Source organism: Neofelis nebulosa, chromosome 4 (assembly GCF_028018385.1).
Source record: "Neofelis nebulosa isolate mNeoNeb1 chromosome 4, mNeoNeb1.pri, whole genome shotgun sequence".
Classification (NCBI taxonomy): domain Eukaryota; kingdom Metazoa; phylum Chordata; class Mammalia; order Carnivora; family Felidae; genus Neofelis; species Neofelis nebulosa.
In genome coordinates, this window is record NC_080785.1 from 15,084,385 (window position 1) to 15,109,581 (window position 25,197).

The 25,197-nt window shown below is 47.6% G+C and overlaps 1 protein-coding gene across 4 annotated transcripts in view; it reads left to right on the forward strand.

The window, feature by feature from the left end:
- The window catches only part of HIPK2 (homeodomain interacting protein kinase 2), a 190,128-nt gene that overhangs the window by 35,916 nt on the left and 129,015 nt on the right, over nt 1-25,197 (forward strand). For all 4 annotated transcript variants that reach the window (XM_058724109.1, XM_058724108.1, XM_058724111.1 and 1 more), the window contains exon 2: nt 23,236-24,319. In XM_058724109.1, coding sequence (XP_058580092.1) covers nt 23,236-24,319 — 1,084 coding nt within the window. The remainder of the gene's footprint in view (nt 1-23,235; nt 24,320-25,197) is intronic.

Here is a 25,197-nt window from a genome sequence, read left to right on the forward strand (position 1 = left end):
GGAGATGTATAGGAGAACATCGGCCCCTTTCCACAGTGCCATGGCCAAGATGACTAACATATTTTCCAAGAGTGATCTGGCGATTTTAAGCCATGTATAAATATGTCCCAAGGAAAATCGTGGGTCTCCTTTAAAAACAAGGGAGTTTTATGGGAAACCTTTGAAGACCTGGAAATCATTCTCTGTTCTGAGAGCTGTTCTGAACTGTATTCTGTGCCCTGAGACATGTTCTATCCTTTGCTGCCCCTTCATCTTTACACCCATCCTCCTCCTCCTCCATCCCTGCAGCCTGGCGTGTGTAACCATTCCTCAAGGCCCAGCAGAATCTCTGTAGTTAGAACCCCTTCTTCCTGCACACCAGGGGAAAGTTGCCTGCAGGGCGGTGACGGCCTGGACTGCCCCTCAGAGAGCCACCTCCACCAATTTGTGAAACTGCCAAGCCGCAGATTTGCCCTGAAGACTTGTTCTTTCCTTAGATGTGGCTTTGAAGGGCCATAGACTGACGATAGTGATTCCTCCCCTTAAGTTCATCAAGACAGGTTGAAATCTCTTTAGCGCCCAGGGAATTTGCTTTGAGGGGACAAAGTCAGCCCAGCTGCATTTGGATGATGCTTACTTATTTTAAAAGGAGGAGCGCCTAGGTGGCTCAGTTGGTTAAGCATCCGACTCTTGATTTTGGCCCAGGTTGTGGTCTCACGGTTCGTGGGTTCGAGCCCCATGTCGGGCTCTGGGCCGACAGCTTGGACCCTGGAGCCTGCTTCCAATTCTGTGTCTCCCTCTCTTTCTGACCCCTTCCGCTTTCGCACTCTCTCAAAAATAAACAAAATAAACAAATAAAAATTTTTAAAAAATAAAAGGATAGGAGGCACCTCTAGGAATGCGAGTCCTTTTAGAACAGCTGTCCCCAGGGGAGCTTTCTCTGGCTGCTTTTACTCCTCTGAACATTCGGATCTGCCTCTACCTGGCTGCCCTCTTCCTGATTTCATAGAGAAGCACACCTTGCCCTCGGGAGGTGTGCCCTCTGGTTGGAAGGATGAGATGAATCCATTATTCACTCTTAGAGCTGGAGGTTTCCTTAGATTATCCAATCCAGTGTTTTCCGGTCTCCTTTCTTGACTGTGTGTGTGTGTGTGTGTGTGTGTGTGTGTGTTGGGGGGGGATTTTTCCTTTGGTAAAGACATTTGGGCCACATGGTGGCCCTCTGGGAGATGCGGTGCTCGCTCACTAGTAGATTCGAGGCTCCAAGGAGTCTTGCAGTGAAGAAGCAGTTCCTAAACTGTTTGAATCTCATTTTTTTTCTTCTTTTTCCATAAAAAGTATTAATAGCTCACGGGACTCTAAGCACACTCTGGAAACATTGAGTCCCATACGGACAAAAATACCTGTGTTCAGAAATACTGAGTGACTTACTCAAAGCCAACGCAGAAATCAAGATTTCCAACTCCTAATCTGTTGTTCTGCGTACAAATAACAATCCTGTCATGCTGGAATGACAGTGCATGACATTCACAACGTTGCTGTTTGTGCTACTAATGAAAAAAAAAATACAGGCTTCAGAGTAACACCGATGTGCATTGAAACCCTGGTTCTGTCATTTGACTAGTGTGTGACCACGGGTGGCTAAGCCCGTTAGTCTCTCTGAGTCTCTTCTCCAATAAAGCACAGATAACAACGGTGACTTCAGAGTTATTGTGAGGATTAGTTGAGATAGTATATGTGAAAATCCAGTCTGTGTTTCTACCCCTGTTTCCTCAGACTTTTCTCGTCAGAGCAGGCACTGGGCCCCGTTATCTAGGATTTTGAAAGGCTAAGCATATTACAGATGCCAAGAAGTGGAGTACAGGTCATAAGTGATATTTACTGAATGGTTGCTGAAAGAATGAATGAGCATGAGTTAGGAGTAGTTACCTAGGAGCACGCAGAGCTACACTGAGCTGCTAAATATTCATGGAATCGAGGGGGAAACTGACAGAGGGATGGGCTAGAATTTGTAGATTAACTGGGGCCCCAGGGACAGGCTGTGGCCAAGGCAAGACACATTCAGCATCTCAGACCAGCTAGCTGCCTTCCCCTTTTCCATCCCACAACACAAAACCATGCTTGAGGTCTTTTTAGTAAATCGGTAGCAATTTGCCTGTGGATTACAACGTATTTTAAACGGTTTGGGAACAAAGTTGGTCCTGAGGCGGGAAAGGTGACAGACAGGCGGAATGTGGCAAGGGGCTGGGACGGTGCAAAGTATGGCTTCTGAAAGGCGGAAGGGCCCCAGGGCCCCAAGGGCTGCCTGGGTCTGAGGTGCCGCCCCCCAGTGTTCCCAAGGGAGCAGAGTGGAGAGCCAGCCATTCTACGACTTCTCTTTCTCTCCTCTGCAGAAATCGTCCCTGCCTCACCAGCCCATCTCCCCAGCCTCCCAACTTGCTTGCGGAGCTTTGGAATTTGTACTTCTGCCTTAGGAGTTCAGTCTGGTGTCCCGACACGAAGCTCAGGCGTGTGTCTGCCACCAGCCTGGAGGGGCCACATGCCTGATAGGGAATCACCAGTTGCATCGGTGGTGGGCCTGGCTGCCTTCCTGGGCTTCAGTCCCTGTGTGCTTGCTGGTCTTTGCCCTTATTCTGGAACACATCAGGACCAACAGGCGACAGGCCCCAAAGGGCCGGCCTCATCGATACCTTCCTCGCCTGCTTGCTGTCTGGATTTCTCGTGGCCCTCGCCCTCTCCAGGTTTTCTCCCCGCCAGGTTCTCGGCAGGCGTTTATAGGAGCACAATCTGTGGGCGATAGTAAATAACTCTCCCCAAGGCTTTGACCAGTAGCACAAACAGCTTTGCCACAGCGAGGGGACAGTCAGAGAGTGCCAGCTTGCGTCCCGCTGCAGCTGTGCCGTGACAGAGAGCCGCTTCATCTGGCAACGGCACACCACGTGCCAGACCTTGTCTGCCATGCCAGGTGCTGGCTCATTCTCCGGGACGGTACAAGGCTAAGCGTGCTGCTGGCACCGAGCGAGTCACAGCTTCCCTAATTTATTTACCTCGAGTCAAACAAACCCTGACTCCTGCTTTTGAATGTAGACTGCGGTAGTTCGCAGATGACAGAAGGGCAGCCATTTCTGTAGAGTTGCCTTCTGTGGGCTTTAACTGGGGCTGCTGTATTGGATGGCACAACTCCTGGGGACAGCAGGAGGCCACTTTAGAAGACAGGGTGGCAGCTCCTAAAAAGGTGAAGCCTGGAGTATCCACACGACCCAGCATTCCGCTGCAGGGTACCCCCAAGGGAGCTGCGCACACTTGTCCACACAGTCTCTCGTTAGCGAGTTCGTAGCAGCGTCGTTCCCAACAGCCAAAAAGTGAAACAGCCCGAATGTCCTTCAGCTGACGGATGGGTAAACTAATGTGCTCTCTCCACTCAGTGGAATATTATTTGGCAATAAAAAAGGGATGAAATGCTGACACATACTACGGCGGGCATGAACCTTGAAAAAATTACGTTAAGGGAGAGAAAGTGGACACAAAAGGCCGCTTGTTGTACGGAGCTATTTATGTGAAATGTCTGGAATAGGCAAAGCCACAGAGCAGAGAGCAGATTACAGGGTGCCAGGGGCCGAGGGAGGGAGAGCGGGGAGTGGCTGCTGGTGGGTGGGTGGGGCGGGGGGTCCCTGATGAGAACGTTTGGGGGAATTAGCTAGTGATGGTGGTTGCACAAGTGAATGTACTTAAAAACCACTGAGCTGTGCATTTTCACAGGGTGACTTTTACAGTGTGTGAATTATACGTCAGTAAAGCTGTTAGATTAAAACTGCCCTGAGCTTGCCATTGTAGTCAAGTCCTTTGTGGACATATATAGGCTAAGGGTCAAGTGGAAGGAGTGGGAAGGCCCATGGCGGGAGAGGAGCAGCATTGATCGTGCGCCTGGGAAGAAGCACCAAGTGATGGGTTTGGATGAGCAATGCTTTGGGGACACATTGGGGTTTGGGGACACATTGCGGGATCCATCATGTTTGCTCTCAATTTCAGGATGCCTCGAACTTCCAAGTCCCAACCCCCTACCTGCAAATAAGTTCCAGGTAGATTTCATTAACTAATGAATAACTGCTCACCCTTATCCACTTAAAAAATATTTTGTTTGGAAATAATTGTAAACTTACTGAAATTTTGAAACTAAGCGTAATTTACAAAGAAGAGCCCCGTACCTTTTACCCAGATCCACCGGTTACCATTTTACGCCATTTGCTTTATCATTTGCATGCTTGCAGTCATGCACGCTCACTTTCTCCCTCTGTTGTCACACATGTGTGTGTGTGCGCATACACATGTATGTTTACGTCTAAATGTACTTCCAGGGAATGACTTGAGAGTAAGCTGTAGGTGTCATGGCCCCTTATTTCTGCACCATTGAATACAGCAGCCACAAGCCACACGTGGTTATTTAAGTTACAATGGAATAAAGTGTAAAAGTCAGTTCCTCAGTCACACTGGCCACATTTTCAAGTGCTCAGTAGCCCCCTGTGGCTCGCGGCTCCTGTGCTGGTCGGCAAAGGTGAGGGGGCATTCCCGAGATCACACGGAGTTCTAGGGGGCGGCGCTGCTCTAACCTCCCCCCCCCTCCCCCAGCACATCCTGCATGTTTCCTGACAGTAAGGCGCTCTCCCTGGTAACAGCATGGGCTCCAACGTTGGCGAACTCGACGCAGATGCGATAGTTTCGCACAACAGTTTGTATCCCAGTTTTGTCAGTTGACCCAGTAGTGTTCTCATTCCTTTTGGAATGAGGTCTCCAGTCTTGTCTGTGGCCCAAATCTGTGTGGTTTGTGCCCAGGGGAAGCATCTGAGCTAAAGACTGTGTCAAGCTTTGATGAGGGCGGCCCTTCTCCCGCAGACTTGACTCGCATGCTGGAGCCTGCTTGCATCCCCCTCTCAGGATCGTTTCGGAGTCTTTGCCGCTCAAGGTGCAGTTTCCCTCTCCTTCTGCACTGACATTCGGTCTCTGAGCAGGTGGGGCTCTCTCTTAAACCAGCAGGAAAGGCTTCCCCGTGCGTAAAAAGAAACCAGGCTGCCAGCAAGCACACCATTTTTCTTTGTTCTGATAAGTTTCCCCAGATTTTAGCCTGCATCTAAAGAGAGGCCCACCTTGTTCCTTGTTTGTTTTCTGTTCATGGCTGAGTTGTGATGCCATAGTTCTGAGTCACTTCGTGTGGCCCAGGACCAAGGGGGCATGGAGGCGCTTCCTGCCCCCAGCTCGTGTGCATGGAGGCCAGATCTATCTGTAGGCCCACATTCCTGAGTGCTGCCCACCCTGGCCCTGGCCCTGGCCGTTGGCGGCTCACTCTCCACCAGGCCCGGGGAAAGGCTGATTCTTCATGATTTTCACCCGTGCTTTGGTTGAAGCGTGGGGAGAAACGAGCAAATTGCACAGTGGTTTCTACTTTTGAACTAACTGGTATTAGAGCTTATCCTCCTGGGGATTCCTGGTGCCTTAATGGGATTTCATGGCATGAGTAAAGCATGGAACACAGGTTCCCGGGCTGCTGACTTCACTTCCTTAGAGGTCCCTTCATCGCCCCCAGTAATTTCTAGCATTTTGTAGGAGTCAAAGCTGGGGGACGAGAAATCAACAAGTTTATTCTTTTGCCTTCTTGTATTTCCATTTGCCCCTTAGAATGTGTTCATACTCCCTCCCACCTTTTATTTGGATTCAGCCTTTCTTAGAAGAGAAGAATACTTAGCAAGGTAAGAGTCCCTGAAGAACACGGTGGGAATCCTATATGAGCCATATAGTTTGAGCCAAGAAAGAAAAGGGAAAAGGATTCATGCAGAGAGAGTGGAAATGGAGCTGATGGTTCATTTTCTGCTTAACTGAAAAAGAATGAAAAGGGCTTGGCCAGCGGGGTCAAGACCACAAGGCGAGCCGCTGAGAGCCGTGTGGTGCAGGATGGCGGCGAAGTTTCGTCCTTCACCACCTTTTGAGAACTGATATACAGAGGACTTTGAGCACTGGGTCCACTTGGCTCACTTGGGCTGGGGCGGGGGGTGGTGTGGGGAGTAGATGGAGTGTATGTATTTGATGTTAGTGAAAGACCAGAGAGTTCTCACCGTACCCGCCATCAGAAGGAACACAGAAATCTGGATGTTCTCCATTAATATCTCGTGTGTAACAAAAGGTACCCTCATAGGCCGGATGGTTTTGGTTGAGTGCTTCTGGAAGGGTTGCTGTGTGGTTTTGCTCGAGGATTATAGGTCCCTGTCACTCCTGGACCCCCCCCCTCCCCCCCGGCCTAGGGATTAAGGCTTTATGTTCCCTGGTAGTGTCCTTCCAGCTACGGCTGGAGAGCATCGTCATGGGGCAGTAACTCATAGACCCGGTGTGAGAACTGACTTCATTTTAGATCAGCTCCGGCCTCGGAGACGCATTCACGGAGAATCTGGGCGGCTGGAGGGGTCATTGCCTCAGCTGCTTCCCAGGGAGCATCCTGGTTCAAAGAGCCCTCAGGCCTGGCCACGAACACCAGGGCGTGCCTCCTTCTGCTGCTCCAAGTCAGCGAGAGCCCCGTGTTCTGTCACTCGTCACTGCTCTACGGTACGGCCAATCCCTCTCCTGCCCTCTCCCTCCCCGCCCGCCACCACACTCTTTACATTGCTCCTTCAGTCTCTTGTCTGTGGCCTTGCCTTCCCATCCCATCAGCTCTACACCTTTCGTTCAGGACCTCACCTCACAGAACCTCCTCTAAGGCGGGCTGGGAGCCTCTTGGCCTTGGCCACACAAGGCCATTTTCCATTTGGCAGGCCGACTGGCCCTCTCGCTCACAAACACCTCACGAGTCCTCGCTGCCTACAGGATACAATTGAAACCACGTCTGACTATAACTCGTCTTTCCAAATGCATGTGCCACTCCCTGCGGGAGTCCTCATTCTTCCTTGTGTTCCCTTCAGATAGTGGTGTTCCTCTCGTATCTTAAGTTATCTTATTCTTATATCTGCAAACTATTCCAGGTCCTGTGGGAAGTAGATGGCTTATAAATCTTAAATAATAATGGGTTTAGGGGCTCTTGGGCGGCTCAGTTGGTTAAGTGTCCAGTCTTGATCTCAGCTCAGGTCTTGATCTCAGTGTCGTGAGTTCAAGCCCCACATTGGGCTCTGCTCTGGGGGTGAAGCCTACTGGGGAAAAAATGTTTAGTCTTATTCCCTAACTGCGATGCATGTCTGCTGACCCACTGGCCTCTGTGCTTCAGCCTCCCACCGCTTCCTCTTGGGCTGCTCTGTCCTGTGCTCGGTCCTCCTTCCAAGCCTTACGGCATATCATCAGTAACAGTTATGTCAGCCTTAACGTGGTCAGTTACCGGTTCCCCATCACCCATCTCCTTGTGTTCTCTTCAAAAGCAGTAGTACTGTTCTCACAGCCCTTGGGATGGTGCTTGAACATGGTGGTCTCTCGGCAGACATTTCTGGATGCTCACCATGGCCTCTAGAATCCTCAGCCTGGCAGATCTGTAAATCTGGCTTCATAAATTCATCAAGGATTATGAGATCGGGAAGGACTGACTCGCAGTAACTAATCTTACAGAAGACTGATTGATTAATCTGGATCATTACAGAGAGAGGCGAGGCATGCTTATGCCAAGGGCATTTCCTCCTTGGTCAGGGAGGCCTTTCTGGAATCCCAGTAAGAGATCGTATTGCTTAGTAAGCACAGAATTTGAGCAAAAGGTATTATGTGTTTTTTACAGATAACTATAAATTTAAAAAAGGCTCTCGAGGGATGTTTCTCTCTAAAGAACCTGAATCACACATCTAAAATGAAATCCCCTCTCTCCCCCTTAACAATGAGAACTCTCCGACTTATTTATAAACTTCACTCCGACGACTGTCACTTACCACTGTAACATCATCCCTCTTTATTTTGGTATGTTCAGCATGTTACAGTTCCCAAGTTTATAGATCTCTTCCTTAATGACATTTTAGGATGATCATGTTTGAGTCACAAATATGACAGCATCTTAAATCCTGCTTTTGCAATTTCTAAGGGTTCCTTCTTTTGGGATCTGCCGAGCTCTCTCTGTAAGTTAGCACAGCACAGCACCCCTATTAGAGCGGGGACACGTGCTGTACCTCAGTTCTTGGAGCCTCGGTCTAAAACCCCATAGAAGTAAGGAGTCCAGGATAGTGTTTGTTCCTCCATTAATGAGTCAGTGGTACCCTGGGTGTGGGAGCAAATGCTATTTTTAAACCCATTGCTGACTTCAGTGATAAAGAGGGTACAGACTGTGCCTCGCCAGGCTTGTGAGCGTATCGTGAGTAATACCCACGGTTATTATGATGTCAGAACTTGGGTATTCTCTCCCAAGAACAGAAGCATTGCATCATGCAGCTGGGGGCAGGGTGTGAAAAAGTCTCTTTTTCCCAGGAAAGCGGCAGCAGAGGGGCATGCGCTGAGGCTCCGACCAGGGCACCTCAGCGTCAATTCGGCCAAACTGCCGTGGCCGGTCTGAAGAGCAGCTTCCCATTTCAGTGCTAGCATGTCATTTGTCTCCAAGGTTCCAAGCCTAATAGGCATGTGTGACAGATGATCCTAAACCTTCTGCTTTTTTTGGAGCGTTCCTGGGTGGGGATAAGGGTGCGCACACCTTAAATCACTAATAGCTTTGAGGATCGGAGCTTTGCCATCGTTTAACGCATGGGTCTCATGAAGCTTTTTCACAGGGCACAGACCTGGTGCCTAAATAGGGGCGGTAGGGATTGAACCATTTAGAAGTTTTAAATTTGTCTCTAAAAATGGTGCTCTCTGCTTTCGACGGGTAAGCACGACGAGCATCAAAATATAATTACATTCGACCTCGTTCATTTAGACTCATCTGGGACAGCAGCATTAAGGGAAGTTGCATTGTAGTTAGGAGGGGCTGAGTTATACTGCGGCCACAAAAACCGCCCGCAACCCGGGACTTTAAAACAACAAGGGTGTGTGTGTTTCGCTGTCATGCTGCCTGCGTACCTGTGGGGACTCAGCTGGGGTCCCTCTGCTCCTGGTTATCCTCATTCGGTTCTCTGGCCATGCAGTCTCCACCCCGGGGATCGTCGCTGGCGGGAGGATCGAATAGGGGGACCGCACACTGGCTCCGCAAAGCCTCTGCCCAGAAACGGTATTTCACGCTCACTTTTTATTGGCCGCAGTTAATCATGTGGCCAAGGCTAACTCACTTGGCTTGGACATCTGAGTCATAGGCGGGGGTTTTCAAAGTGAGGGGCTCAGAACAATTTATTGGGAAATAGAAGCAAACACTAGAAATACATATATTTTATCCCATTCTTTTAAATCTTGTATGTTTGTGTTTTTAGTAAGCATACTATGGTACTAAAATAGAACATGTATAATTTATTAAAAATAAATATCATGTATTAGGGGTGGTCAAGTTTTGTTTTTGTTTTTTTTCTTACCAAGTGTTCAATCAAAAAAGGTCATAGTTTATGTAACAGATACAGATCTGCAATGAACACGTTGTATTTAGAAACTGGGTCTATCACCTCACACCTGTCTGAATGGCTGTTAATCAAACAGACGAATAACAAATGCTGGTTAGAGGATGTGGAGGAAAGGGAACCCTTGTGCACTCTTGGTGAGAATATAAACTGGTGCAGCCGCTATGGAAACGGTATGGAGGTTCCTCAAAAAATTAAAAATAGAGCCACCATATGATCCAGCAAGTCCAATACTGGCTTTCCAGCAAAAGAAAAAGAAAAACACTAATTTGCAAAGGTATATGCACCCCTGTGTTCACTGCAGCATTATTTACAGTAGCCAAGATGGGGAAACAACGCAGGTGTCCATCAAATGATGAATGGATAAAGAAGATGTGACACACACACACAATGGAATACTACTCAGCCATAAAAAAGAATGAATCTTGTCATTTGTTACAACTTGGATGGACCTAGAGGGTATTACATTAAGTGAAATAAATCAGAGAAAGACAAATACTGCATGATTTCATTTACATGTGGAATCTAAGAAACAAAAACCAACCAACCAAAACAAAACCTAGATTCACAGATACAGAGAACAGACTGGTGTTTGCCAGAGGAAAGGGGGCGGGGGGGAGGGGAGGTTGGTGGAGGGGATTAAGAGCTACAAACCTCTAGTTATAAAATAAGTAGGCCATGGGGATATAACATGCGGCATGGGGAATATAGTTCAATCATATTGTAGGACCTCTGTAAGGTGACAGATGGTGACTAGACTTATTTGGTGGTCACTTCACAATGTCTACAAATGTCAAGTCACTAACCATGTTGTATACCAGATGCTAACATGATACTGTATGTCAATTATGCTTATGAATAAAATAAAATAAAATAAAATAAAAATAAAATAAAATAAAATAGAAAGTGAGTCCCAATTATGACCAGGGGTAGAACTTTGGTATAAAGCATTATAAGGAGTCCTGGAGGAGTTAGGGTGGCCTAGGCTCACCTTGTCCCTCAAGCACAGCAGGTGAATACCAAATCATTTCAAACACCAAGAAATCGGTCTGAATGCTGAGAGAACTACACAACTCGAGAGAGAAAAGAAGCCACGTCACGGGAGAGTTCAAGTAAAAACTTGAGGGGCACCTGGGTGGTTCAGTCGGTTAAACGTTGACTTCACTCACATCATGATCTCGGGGTTCACGAGTTCGAGCCGCGCGTCAGGCTCTGTGCTGACAGATCAGAGCCTGGAGCCTGCTGCACATTCTGTGTCTCCCTCTCTCTCTGCCCCTTCCCCTGTCACACTCCGTCTGTCTCTCTCACTCTCAAAAATAAACATTAAACAAATTTGTTTTAAATAAAACAAATCAAAACTTGAAAAGAAGAAAAGAGTTACAAGGGGAAAAAAGGCACATGTTTTTTTAGGCAAAGTAGGTAAAATATAGGCTCTGCGTGTGAATCTTCTCAAGCCCTTGAAGTTTCCCGGCATCCTCTTCAGGGTCATCGGAAGTTGCTTTCTTCCTGATCAAACTTGCCTTTCCTGACGGAGTAGCATTTGAGATAAGTAATAGATGAGACCCATTTCATTGTTTCTCTGTTTCCTTTGTCCATCCGGAGATGGCACACCGGACTGCGTGTGTGGGCCAGGCACCGGGCTGAGTGCTCGAGTGTCCTCGCGCCGTTAATCCTCACCATGACCCCCTGAGAAGCTCTCGCCGTGCCCATTTTCTGGAGGAGGACACCGAGGCCTAGAGAGGCCGTGCGGCGGGCCGAGACCGCGCAGCCAGCGAGGGGCAGAGCCCGCGGCCCATGTGCTCCCCGGGAACTCGGAAGCAGTCTGGAATGAGCTCTGTCTGGAATGAGCTCTCAGAACGCTGTGACCCCCCGGCACCAGGTGCCTGCCTGCGTTACGAGGCAGGACACGGGCAGGCTCTCCTACGCGTGAGCCATGCTGCGGGAGGAAGGCGCCAGTAACCGTCAGAGCGTCACCTCCCCTCGGTGCCGCCTGTGGGTAGCCCAGCACCCAGGCTGTGGGCTAATAACCGCACCGGGGCTGGCCTGATGGCAGTGACTCCTAGCATGAAAGTGTCTTTGCGGCAGACAGAAGAGCCCACCTTAATCTGCACAAGCGTTTTCTCACTTCTCTCCCTTCTTTTTCTTTAAAAAAAAAAATTTTTTTTAAACGTTTGTTTATTTTTGAGAGACAGAGCAAGAGCCGGGAAGGGGCAGAGAGAGAGGGAGACACAGAATCCGAAGCAGGCTCCAGGCTCCGAGCTGTCAGCACAGAGCCCGACGCGGGGCTCGAACTCACAAGACGGCGAGATCATGACCTGAGCCGAAGTCGGACGCTCAACCGACTGAGCCATCCAGGCGCCCCTGCCATCTTTTCTTTTACCTTTTCCTCCTCCCCTCCCTTCCTCCCAGCATCCCTGCCAGCCTTCCACCCATTTCTCTGACTTTTCTTCCTTTGTGTCTTCCCACTTTCCTTCTCTTTCCACCACGGGAGTGGCACTTCCTCTCCCTTTCTCCAAAATGATCTCTAATGGAGTTTTGTCAGATGTCGGTTAAAGCAACTGAGAGCAATGAAAAAACCTGCCAGGGAGCAAAGGAGCAGTAATGGAGAGTTCCCGATGGGAGCGGCGGCCGGCATTTAAGTCCGGGAAGAGGGGTGTGCTGCCGTGCCCCCCGGCCGAGGGTGGGGTGGATCCTGGGTTTGAAGAGAACCCAAGGGAGAGAGGCCTGTGTGCGGCCGGCTTCACAGGCATCCTGTGTCTGCCTGACAGCTTTCACGAAGTTTTCTTTGCGGGTAGATAACAGCCTAGGAGAGAAACGTTAGGAGGCATACATAAACATGAGCACAAGAGGCAGCGAACAGGTGTTGTACCAGGAGCAGATTGCAGGCGGCGGGCCTTTGTCCTGGCTTCTTTGTCTAACAGCAAGGAGTTGAGGTTTCAAGAGGGCGGGTCTGAGGAAATGCCTTCCCCGGACTCCTTAACTGCTGGTGGGCTGCAGCTGAGCACAGATGGAACTGTCGCCTGCTCTCGTCCCAAATTTTGTTGTTCTGAAGTCGAACGTGGGTTGCCCTGAACAAATGTATTCGCATGGAAAGGGGAGGTGCTCTGCGCCCTGGCAGGATGGGTGACTAAGCCATGGGAGTAAAGCTGAGGATGCTTCTAGAGCTTTTCAACCAAGAGGCGGCAAAGACAGACTCCTTTTGGCCCGCGTGACCCTGCGATTGTTACAAATGCTTTATCACAGCTTGAGTACAAACATATTTTTTTCGGTGAAATAGATCCTGAAATATATTACAGAGTATATTCGTTTCCTAGCGCTATGATCGCATTAAGGTACCCAAAATGTGGCTTGAAACAACACAAAATTATTCTCTCATGGTTCAGAGGCCAGAAGTCGGAAAACAGAGTGTCAGCAGGGCCTGGCTCCCACTGCGGCTCCGGGCAGAGCCTTCCTGGCCGCTCCCTAGCTTCTGGTGGCACCCGCAGCCCTCAGCACGCTTGGGCTTGCGGCCACACCACTCTTAATTCCACTTTAATTCCACTTTAATGCGGAATTCTCTGTGTGTCTGTGTCTTTCCTCCTCTTCCTATAAGGACACCAGTTGTATTGGATTTGGAGTCACCTTAATGGCCTCATCTTAACTGGATCACAGCCTCAAGACCTCCTTTCTGAAGAAGGTCACCTTTGCGAGTATCGGGGGTTAGGACTCCAGCATATCTTTTGAGGGGACACACAGCAATAGCATTCCATAGAGTATTGGAATTTGCGTACTCTTTGGTGTCAAAGAGAGTTGGCGTGGCACAGTAATTAGAATACCAAATGGGAAAGAGGAAAGTAGGTTCCCTGTTCCAATGCTGAGTGTGCCAAGCATTTCTAGAACATTTCAGGAACAAAATGAGCATCCTTCGAGATCCTTGGAAAATGTATATTTGAATGGAATTTTTCTGTGTTGAAACCAGGAGTAAAGCTGGTTTTGTTTTTACAGTTGGTGGATATTTACCCTTTTCATCCCGTCAAGTTTGTTTAGGAAGGGCTCTCTTCTTGAGATCCTCAGTTGGAAGGAAAATGCAAAGCTGGGAAATGTCACAGCTGCCACAGGCTTCGCATGAAAAGGACAGTGTGGACAGCAGAAGAGAATTAGTACGTGTGACACAAGACTGGCCCGAGAAGAAAACTTCCATCCCATGCCCAGCCCACAAATGATTTCTCTTTTGAGCTTACTCATGTCCTACTTCACAAATATTTGATACACCCAGAGTCAGAACTAGAAACTTGGCTGACTCTTTCCCATTTGGGTGTTACTAACATGTCCCTGCCAACTCTCCTTTATATCAGAGTTGACTGCAGTTATCCTCAGGATACATAACAGGTACATCCCTGCATGGCCTTTTCCAGAAGCACTAGAACATGCACGTCATGCAGAATTTAATTGAAAATAACCACTTTGCTTTTGCTTGTTTCCATATGTAATATGTGACTAATTGAAATGCCCTCATAGGTCATTCGAGGCAAGATATGGGGAAATAACAAAATGAAATATCTTCTCTCTAAGGAGGGAAAAACGGAGGGAGTTCTTTTGGAATATCCAGACTCTGTATCCTGAGAAGATTAAAGTCTGGTAAAAAGCTTTTGGTTTCCTTAAACCTATTATTATGGGTTGAATTGTGCCCCCCACCCCAAACTCACATGCTTCATTCTAACACCCAGTACTTCAGAACGTGACCTTATTTGGAGACACAATCTTTACAGAGCTAATTAAGTTACAGTAAGGTCATCAGGGTGGGTCCTAATCCAACATGAATGGTGTCCTTATAAAAAGGGAAATTTGGACACAGAGACATGCATGGAGGAAAGAGGGAGTGAAGACACACAGGGAGAACACAGCCTCCTATAGACCATGAAGAGCCTTGGAACGGATTCTGGGAACGAGTCCTCAGAAGGAACTGAACCTACCAACACCTTGATCTTGACCTCCAGCCTCTAGAACTGTGAGAGAACAAATTCCTGTTGCTTCAGCCACCCAGTCTGTGGTCCTGTCTTACAGCAGCCCCAGGAAACTAATACTCTGATGTTCAGGAGTTTAGGGTTTTTTTGTTCCTTGTTTTTTTTTTTACTAACAAGAGTGTTGATTAATGCAACTATTGTTTTAAAAAGGAGTTTTTGAGTTAGTTTTGTTTCTCCTTTCATGGATTCCGCCAATTTCCTAGAGAAAGAAACTGGAAAGCATGTGGGTCTTAATGGCATCATTCTTTCCTTCACCAGAAGTATATTGGATTCCTAATTTCCAGATTGCCTGTAAACACCTGGTAACATGGCCTCCACATAATCCATTCGTGGACTGTGGTACTCACCTGCTGCCGTGAAAGGCTGGTTCATCTATCACGGTTTATGGCTTTGTTCAGGCAATATGGTAGAGTCACAGCAAGGTGAACGTAAGAGAGGCTCAAAGCTGTTATGGGTGAGGTTAGCAACTTCCAAGAAGAAGTAAGTCTGAACCTGAGAGGGGCCGATTTGGACACATCACGAGCCCGTAGGAAGACAGATAAGGAGAATTTGCAAATGGCGAGGACAGGATGCTTTCTCCATTGAAGGACTCCAGCTTCTGGTAGAATTTGTAGGTTCAAGGCAGATGACGTAAAGGATTTTGAGAGTCCTGAAGAGAATCACATTTCTTGGAAAAGCGAGAGGCTAACATGGTGCGTTTGCTTCTCTTCCCAGGAAAGCACCCCTTCTTTCTCTCCTCCTGACACTGTGGGAAAAGAGGGCTATTGGCTTATATCCAGCCAGGCCCAGTAGCTCTTTCTCTGTTTTCCTTCTCTAGGATCAATCCCTTAATTGTGTTTATCATCATTTTATCCTTGACTTTTCCCCGTGACTCATACTTTCCTCAGACTATTCGACAACGTCTGTGCCCCCAAGGATTTCTTTATTTGCCATCTGCCCTACTCTCTACACCATATTTCCTGGGAAACAGCTTTACCCACACGGACTCCATTTCCATCTAGATGTTGGTGATGGCCCTTAAGGTCAATATCTCCAGTCACGATCTGTCGCTCATTCTCCTGTCCTGGTTTTTTTCTCAGTACATATAGAACGTTTCCTGTATGTTGTTATCAATGCCTACAACGAAATCTATCCAAAATAGAGCTCTTCCAGCTGGACTCTCCCCTCAAAACCAAGGACACCTTTCCTGCCTCAGTCTCTTTGGGATGTGAACTTTTGATTTTAGTCTTTTCCCCTTTTGGTATCTTTGTCACTTGTCTTGCTGATCTTTGTTTAGCAATCTTCGGTGTACGCGTGAGCTGATCCAGGGTCACCCTGCCCTCTTCCCCCTCTGACTAATCCTGTGCCAGGTTAGCACACCTTGTTGGAATCCATTCTCTTTCCAAGATGGTTTGTCCTCATTGAAGACTCAACTGAGCAAATGGACACTAGATGCTGATGGTCAGTGACCAGAGACTCCTGACACTTTAGTTTTGGTAAATTAAGGGATTCCTTGCCTCAGAGTTGCAGCGTGAAGAGTTCAACACTGACTATTGCCACTTGGGTACCTTGTCAGTGCTGTAGCTCCACTTGTGGAAAACCTGTTCTGTTATCCCATCCCCCTCCCCCGAGACAGACAGCTTTGCTTCCACTCCCCGTCTTTCCTGCCACGGCCGTGGAACCCTGCTCCTTTGAGTCCCCCAGACATATTTGATTTCTCTCTCCTTTGCCCTTACATCCCACCTGTCAGTGTGTCTTGTCTTTTCTTCTCCACAAAGCCTTGTGTTTCTGCTACCTCCTTTCTGTTTCCTCAGACAGTCCCTTAGTCCAGATCCTCATTGCCTCACCCCTGGACTGCTGTGACAGCCCAGATCGTCTCACTCCAGACCAGTGCTCTGCCCACTGGGGCCCCTCTGCATCGGATAAGTGAGGTTTACCTCTTTAATGACGTACACTTATTTTATTTGACCAATTTTGACTGGTTGTGTTTCTCGGATGTTATGGGAACCAGATGATGCAGAAATGGTAGATGGCTTAGGATGATCACTGTCGTGGGTGCCCGTGATTTTAGCAGGTGGTGCGCAGTCGGGGGTGCCCCATACTTTACATCTGTCGCTTCTCCCGTATCAGCTTTTATTTCTCCTTGCCTGTTGGACCGGTCTCCTTGTTTGGAACTTCTAGTCTTGAGAACCTGAAGAGTGAAAAAGAATGGTTAATAGCATGAATTGAGAGTCAGGCGGACATCAGATCAAATCCCAGCCCTGCTCGTAGTAGCAAAGTGACCTTGGACAAACTAGATCATGTCCCCAGACTCCATTAACTCATCTGTAAAACAGGGAAAATGCACTTTACAGCTGTGGGGTGTAAGCACCCGGGGTCTGACACAGAGAGCAAAGTCAATGATAGTCCCTCTGCAACTAGTTAATTGTGTTAGAGGACAGTCAGTAAGGCCGGGTGAAGGCTAAAGGTTGGGTGGGAGTGGCTTTAGTGGTCGGGCTTCACCCCAGCCTTACTGAGTATTCAAAACTTACTTCTGAAAGACTGAGTTAGAAGATGACAGTTCTGGATAGGTAGGCTATTGGTACACACGGTTGTTTATTTGTTTAGCATTTGTTGTTGTTTTCCTATATAAAATGCCCCTACATTGTCATCTCCAAGCAAATCCTAAACTTCCTGAGGGCATAGGGCCATAGTGCCGGCTGCTCCCCACAGTTTGCTTACGCCAGTCAGCAGGACCTGGAACATTTCAAAGATACTCCCTCTCTCTAATCTCAGCTCAAGTCTTAGCTCCTCTAAACTCCTGTCATGTTTAGCTTGACTAGTTACTTAAGTTGCCTAGAATTGCCTGTTGTTTTTTAATTTGCAGTGAACTTGACAAACCCATGAGATTTTAGGCTCCTTTAGGCAATGCTGATGTGTTAGATGTCTTTGTGTTTCCTTCTGTGCCCAGCCCCAGCCTTTTTTATATAGAGGACCCTTAATGCAGTCAGTAGTATTGTTATTGTCATTATCGACAAAAGAATTCTGTCGAGTGTATGTTTGCTTCTCAACTGTGCTCTGATGGAGTAGACTGTATATTTAACGTGACACCACTAGAGGATAGACCGACTTTGATTGAAAACAATGTAAAAGCCCCACAGGCATTTAGTGTACACTATTTTGGAAATATATCATTTAAAATTGGCTAATCTGAAATTATCTTTGCACTAGTTGTGAAATATAAACTTGATAAGCAGGGAGACTATCATTAAAATTGTATGAATATGGTTTTGCATGTCCATGAAGACATTTTTTTCCTAGTACTTTTCAAGCCCCAAGGCGTCCAATTATCATGTTGTACAGGGTGATCAAGGGTTTTTCAGATTAACCCTAGATGTTGGAAAATATCCATTCAGGTGCTCATTTCTAACATTCGTATATTTTTGACATTTCTTTTGAAATATTCTAGAACTGGACGATATCTTCATGTAATAATTTGATTTATGATACAGATACGGCATCCCGTCGGCTATGGGAATTAATCCTTCCTTTAAGTTCCTGATTGCTCCTATCAAACACTCATTACTCAGCAGAAGTGTGTGTCAGAGGATTTGGGGAAGTGGGGACGTGTGTACCTTCAACACCAAGGTGCTCACGATTGTGGTGCTCACGATTGTGTTCTCGCGAATAATGTAACTGGATTCTGTGTGGTAATAATCTATTTCACATCTGCCAAACCACAATTAAACCTTATCCACTGCGGGAAATGGTGCCATTATTTTACTTACAATTCCTTCTCTCAAGCTTTGGTAGAATTCAGTGAAGTTGAATTCAATTTAATTTCTTTTTAAATCATAGTTGAACCCTCACTCATCCCCATGGTTTTACCAGAGTCTGATCTTCCAGTAGATAATTTTGGGGTGGTGAAATGGAAAGGAAATGTACCCAGATGTGAAGCAACTTTTCAGTTCTTCTAGTTGTGAAATAAAAAATTATGAAGAAACTAAGCAACTAAGCGGGGGGAGAAAAAAGAACAAAATGAGCCAGTCCTTTAATAAATGACATTTAAAAAAATCTTGTGCACTAATCCTTCAGGAAAATCAGGAAGATATTTAACTATTCTTATTTTTAGGTGGAAAAAATTACTCTTTTTTTTTTTTAATTTTTTTTCATCATTTTTTTATTTATTTTTGGGACAGAGAGAGACAGAGCATGAACGGGGGAGGGGCAGAGAGAGAGGGAGACACGGAATCGGAAACAGGCTCCAGGCTCCGAGCCATCAGCCCAGAGCCTGACGCGGGGCTCGAACTCACGGACCGCGAGATCGTGACCTGGCTGAAGTCGGACGCTTAACCGACTGCGCCACCCAGGCGCCCCGGAAAAAATTACTCTTAATCCTAGAAAATGGAATTTATCAATAAACCATTAAGACAGAGACAAAGAGGCACATAGAATTGTTTTGGTTGGAATGTCTAGGGTCAGGGCCCAATTTTTCCGCTTAATCCTGGGAGCCTAAACCCATCAGTTGTCTTCCTAGCTTTCAAACTAGGACCTTTGTGAGAATGGATTGGAAAGAATAACTCTGGACTGTCCCAGACAAAGTCGGACGTGTGCTTACCCTGTCCATAGTACATCTGGCCCAGAGCCTAGTGGGTACTTGAGATTTTAAAATCTGGAGAATCATGATAATCCTGAGGAATAGCGTTTGAGGCCCCAGGCGTGATGAAGGGCATTGTTAGCCACGCGCATCTCCTCTCTGGTCCCGGGCATCTGTCACCAGAGGTAGCCAGCGATGATTTCCGCAATTTTATGACCCTTGGCTGTCATCCCAGTAACAAATAAGTCAGAAGCCATCCTCTTCCCCTCTGTAAATTTCCACTTCTACACTCTGGCCTTTCTACAAAATGTTTTTGAAACAGTGAAAATAGAGAAAAGAGCCACTTCTCCCTTATGTAACATCAGCAACTTTCTTCCAATGCCATGCGACCCTTCCCTCCCCGAGTACTTGAGGGTTGAGGAATGAGGGGCACATGAGGTAGCAAAGGACAAAGGAAACGCTTTGCCTCCAGTAGATAAGTCACTGAAAGTCGAGGGACTGGTTATTTCTACATAGTGGACAACATCTAGGACAATATGAATATTTAGTACTGGTGACTATAGAAAACAACATTTTCAGTATTACGACAGAATTCGAGGGAGGTTGACTTGAACAGAAAGAGCAATGGGGAAAAAATAGGTAAAGTGTAGATTCTGAATAAGCAAGCCAAAATGGTCTTGCCGGGCAGAAAGATGTATATGGGGGTGTAGTCATTTTGCATAGGTAGATATTGGAGTTCAGGATCCAAACAGGAAGGGAAGCCTTTCTTAGATCTACGGGATCAGGATGAAGGTGCGGTTCCGAGCAGGTGCTGGGTGTCAGGCTGAGGCTGCTTGTGGACGGTCAGAGCATGTCCAGACTGAAAGTACCGATAGGCTGTGAGTGCTGACATCGGGGCAGGAGCTGCCCAACCCCTGCCTCGTTTTTTTTTTTTTTTTAAAAAGCCTTGGTATGGGTGGGCAGATAGTTACAGCTTCTTCTTTACTTTCCAGGGGATGGCCAGGTCCCATAGGTGCCTATGACTGGTCATTGCTCTATGGCCAGAGAGCTAAGCTCTCCTGGAGGTCTGGCCAGTTAGAGTGCTTTTATTCCATCAACTGAGTGTCTGCCATGGATAATAGAAACTGTATCTCTTGGACGCAGAATATAAGCTGGTTATGGAAACATGACCTAAATGTGTAACAAGTGAAATAGCACACAAAAAAAGTAATTCAGCTCAACAAGACAAGATTTTGCAAGGCAGAGGTACAATTTGTGGCCAAATGGATAGTGCATATGGTTAAGTGCTGTAGGGGAAGAGATTCGAGAATGATCACTGTGGGTTGGTGAGGTCTGGGAAGAGGAGGGATCCGAATTGTCTTGTCTTTGAATAACTTCAGAGAAACAGTGAAGGCGTGCCAGATGAGGGAATGGAGGTAGGAGTGTGGAGGTAGGACATGTAGAGACATTCTAGAAACAGTGATAGAACTGCTTAATTCAAGTTGGGGGTTGAGGATAGTTCTTCGTTGGAGATGAAACCAAGAAGGTAATTGAAATTGAATGTGATAGTGTTAAGTGAGAGAGTCCTCAGCTTTATCTTGTAGACACTAAGAAGACACTGAAAGTTTTTGGACAGGGGAGTAATGTGCTTAGAATTATTCTAGGAAGATTAATCTGGTGAACTGAATATGGACAAGTTAGAGGAAAAGACTTCTCAGGTAGACCAGATGTTGGCATTTGCCCTAGTCCTATTAGGAAGTGATAAATAAATGCTTTAATCATGGAAGTGGCAGCCAGAAGGGAAATAAAGAGATGGCTACAGAAGACATTTTGAAAGAAAGAGAAATTAATAAGATTAGTACGTTGTCCATGGATAAAAGAAGACTCATCAAAGGTAAATCCACATTTTTGGAACCAAGTGACTAGAAGAATATTCTATGAACAGAAAGGGAGATGTTAGAAAGGGGCGTGAGATGGCTAAAGTTTTAGGAGAAGATAAGGAATTCAGCTTTGGGAGATAGTCTTTGATGTTGCAGGAGGCAGAACTTCCTAATGGAAGATAAGAGGGAGAACCTGGCCTGAGATAAACGGTAGGAGTCACCTGCATAAAAATGACAGCTCAAACTGTTTGAATGAATATCTTCCAGAAAGAACAGAGTCAAAATGTTGGAAATACCAACATTTTAAAGGAGGAAGAGGAAAAGGAACCACCCAGGCACACAGTGTGCAATCAGACACTGGAGGAGGAGATTACAGATTCTCATAAGCACAGATAAGAGCATCAAGAAGGAAGTTGTGGTCAGCATATCAGATGTTGCAGGGAGGTCAAGGAGAATAGGGGCTGAAAAGGGGCCATTGGTTTAGGCAATTAGGAAGTCATTTACCTTTAAGAACCTTGCAGAACACAGCGCTATAGTGTGTGGATGTGCGGGATGGGGGCGTAGACTAAGGAGAGAGCCTTGAAGAAAAGGGAGCATAAACCACTGATGACAGGTGAGAAGGAAAAAATTAAAGGGGGAGAGTATGGCTGTTACTCTTCTTACCTTCTGAGTTGGGAATGTGTGACACGGTGACACAGGAAGGCAGAAAAAGATTAAGTCATTGATTTGCTTGGCAAAACTTTATTAAATACCTACTAAGGACCTGGATCTAATTAACAAGCAGAAATTGAAAGCTCTGGGAGAGGGAGAGGACAGTGGAGGGAACTGGAGAGGAGGAATCATGAGAATGAAAGGAGATTTGGGGGTTGGAAATGAGAGACACAGCTTCCTCTGAGACCGGGGAGAAAGCAGAAAGGATGGGGGCTGGATGTAGATTCAGGAATGTTCTGAAATGAAGAGAATAAAGGTGGAAAGCAAGATTGCAGGTGTTGGGCTCCTGGACAAGTGGAAGGTGTCTGCTGGGAGAGAGGGTGGCTAGGGTGACAGGTGACAGGGTGTGAAGGAAAATGTTTAATGACCACTCTAGGGAATGCGAGGGGTCCTTGATGGAAATCCCACTGTCCTTGTGCTTCTATGAAAAATGGTTATGGCGTATCTGGGTGGCTCAGTTGGTTGAACGTCCACCTTGATTTTGGCTCAGGTCATGATCTCACAGTTGTGAGACTGAGCCCCACATTGGCCTCCACGCTGGTCATGGAGTCTGCTTGGGATTCTCTCTCTCTCCTCTTCCCCTCTCCCCCGCTCTCTCTCTCTCTCAAAAAAAAACGAATATTTATCAACTACAGTTAGATGATGAGCAGTGTTTGTTTTCACTTTCACCGTTAAGAACTTACCTTCCTCATTTCATTGCCTTATTTTTCCTTGATACTTTTCTATGATTTTTGTTTGTTTTTAGAATCACCAAAATTCTAAATTGTGCAACTATTCCAGAGTTACAGTCTAATAGATTTCTGAGGTTATCTAAATTGTGGCTGAGATGTTGGTACGAAAGAAGAGTACTTTATAGATAAATTTATGGATAGATGAATTCAGCAGGAAAAGTTAGTGAGTAGAGCCCATAAATGGTGCTACCCACTCCTTCCCCCCCCACAAAAAAAGTAAAGGTTTCAATGATATAAAACAAAATAAATGACAAAATGTTTTATTTAGACCATCTAAATGGAAGCATCAGACTAACTGCTGTTCTACTCAGCCCTAGAGAATTCATTTAAGGTGACTAAGATCCCAGGGGGTAATTACGGTTCATCCAGAAGCTACCGGTGCCATGCCTGGACCCGTAGAGGAAGATGTTTCTTCGAACGAGTTAACCCAACAGGGTCTGTGACAAGGAGTAGCAGACCATGTGGGACAATTAAGTCTAACAGTTACCTGGGCCACCTGATACGGTCCTCGGTTTTAGTAGGATTGCAACCCAGCGAGAATTGGGGAAGAATCTGTTTCTATCCCAAACAGTATTTATAAAAACAAATAAGTCACGAACAAAGTCCTGATATTCCAACTCTGTATCTGGGTCTTGATTGTATTCCTGACTGACTCTACAATTCTCCCCCTCCCCACCCCCCCACGGTGGCAGGCAGAACACGAACTCCTCGGCCCCACAAACTGAGTGACCAGAATGTGCTTCCCCGGGGTTGGGGGGGGGGGGGTGGATACATTCACTTTCCCAACCTTGCTTTGAAGTGGGGGGAAAATATTCTCTAGGACCCAAGCCACCGGTCACAACTGAGGTGAATCTGCTGAGCTCGTCCGTTTCGTGGCGACTGAAATATGTGTCTTTCCCTTTCTTTTCCTCCTAGGTATGGCCTCACACGTGCAAGTCTTCTCCCCTCACACCCTTCAATCAAGTGCCTTCTGTAGTGTGAAGAAACTGAAAGTGGAGCCGAGTTCCGCCTGGGACATGACTGGGTACGGCTCCCACAGCAAAGCGTACAGCCAGGGCAAGAACATCCCACCTTCTCAGCCGGCCACCACAACCGTCAGCACCTCCTTGCCGATCCCAAACCCAAGCCTACCTTACGAGCAGACCATCATCTTCCCAGGAAGCACCGGGCACATAGTCGTAACATCAGCAAGTAGCACTTCTGTCACCGGGCAAGTCCTCGGCGGACCCCATAACCTGATGCGTCGCAGCACTGTGAGCCTTCTCGATACCTACCAAAAATGTGGACTCAAGCGTAAGAGTGAGGAGATTGAGAACACGAGCAGCGTGCAGATCATCGAAGAGCATCCACCCATGATTCAGAATAATGCCAGTGGGGCCACTGTAGCCACTGCCACCACATCGACTGCCACCTCCAAAAACAGTGGCTCCAACAGCGAGGGTGATTACCAGCTGGTCCAGCATGAGGTGCTGTGTTCCATGACCAACACTTACGAAGTTTTAGAATTCCTGGGCCGAGGGACGTTTGGGCAAGTGGTCAAGTGCTGGAAACGGGGCACCAATGAAATCGTGGCCATCAAAATCCTGAAGAACCACCCGTCATATGCCCGGCAGGGTCAGATCGAGGTGAGCATCCTGGCCCGCTTGAGCACAGAGAGCGCCGACGACTACAACTTTGTCCGCGCCTACGAGTGTTTCCAGCACAAGAACCACACGTGCTTGGTCTTTGAGATGTTGGAGCAGAACCTCTATGACTTTCTGAAGCAGAACAAGTTCAGTCCCTTGCCCCTCAAGTACATCCGCCCAGTCCTCCAGCAGGTAGCCACAGCCCTGATGAAGCTGAAAAGCCTCGGTCTCATCCATGCCGACCTCAAACCGGAAAACATCATGCTGGTAGATCCGTCTAGGCAGCCGTACAGAGTGAAGGTCATCGACTTCGGTTCGGCCAGTCACGTGTCCAAGGCTGTGTGTTCCACCTACCTGCAGTCCAGATACTACAGGTAAGGCCACTCTCACAGAGACGAAATGGCGAGGGCCCGGTGGCGCTCACGGAGCATGGGCGGTGGCGGCCACTGTGGGAGAAGCCAAATTACGTGCCCACGGTTGTTGCCCTCAAGTGATCTTAGTTTAGTCAGAAAACGAGGACACGTGCACGTGGAAATGATGGTCAGAGGCCATGCGAGACCGGAGCCGAGTAGGCTTCTCGGCATAGACCTTCGGAGTCAGAAGGGAATCCCTGGAGGCTGGGGTGAAGGGCACCGCCGGGCAGTTAGGTCCTCGTGGGTGAGAAGGATCCAGGCCTGGACGGGGCAGGCACCACTGAAGTCACTGCTACAGGAAGCCTCCAGACTTGCACGGGAGATGAGGAGGACCCCCGCCCGCACAGCAGGGCACCTGGGTGGTGGCAGATGTGATTGAAAGGATAAACTGGGGTGTTGGGGTCTGAAATACCAGACCAAGGGGCCACAGCTGCATCCTTAAACATGGAGCAAGCCCTGAGGCGGGTGAACGGGGTGGCAGGACGAAGGTGAGGCGGGGAGAATGACTTTTCTGTCCCCGGGGAGGAGGCAGGGCAGGAGGGTGAGGTGTGGCCCAGGGGCCAGTCAGCTGATGCCGGGTGGGAGCTCCAGGTTTGGAGCCCTGGATGGGGAGTGTGGAGTTTGCATTCCTTCTGTCAGTCAGCAAGGATTGACTGCCCTTCCAGCACGTGCCAGGCACATTGCTGGGCCCTGGGGTACAGCACCACAGCCCCGGCCAGACCCTCTGGAGTCTCTGGCATACTTGCTCCCAGCCCTGGCCCGTGTGTTGCAGTCACCTGTGGGGGCGGGGGGTGGGGGGTGGGGGGTGGGGGGTGGGTGTGGTGTGGTGAGGGGTGGAG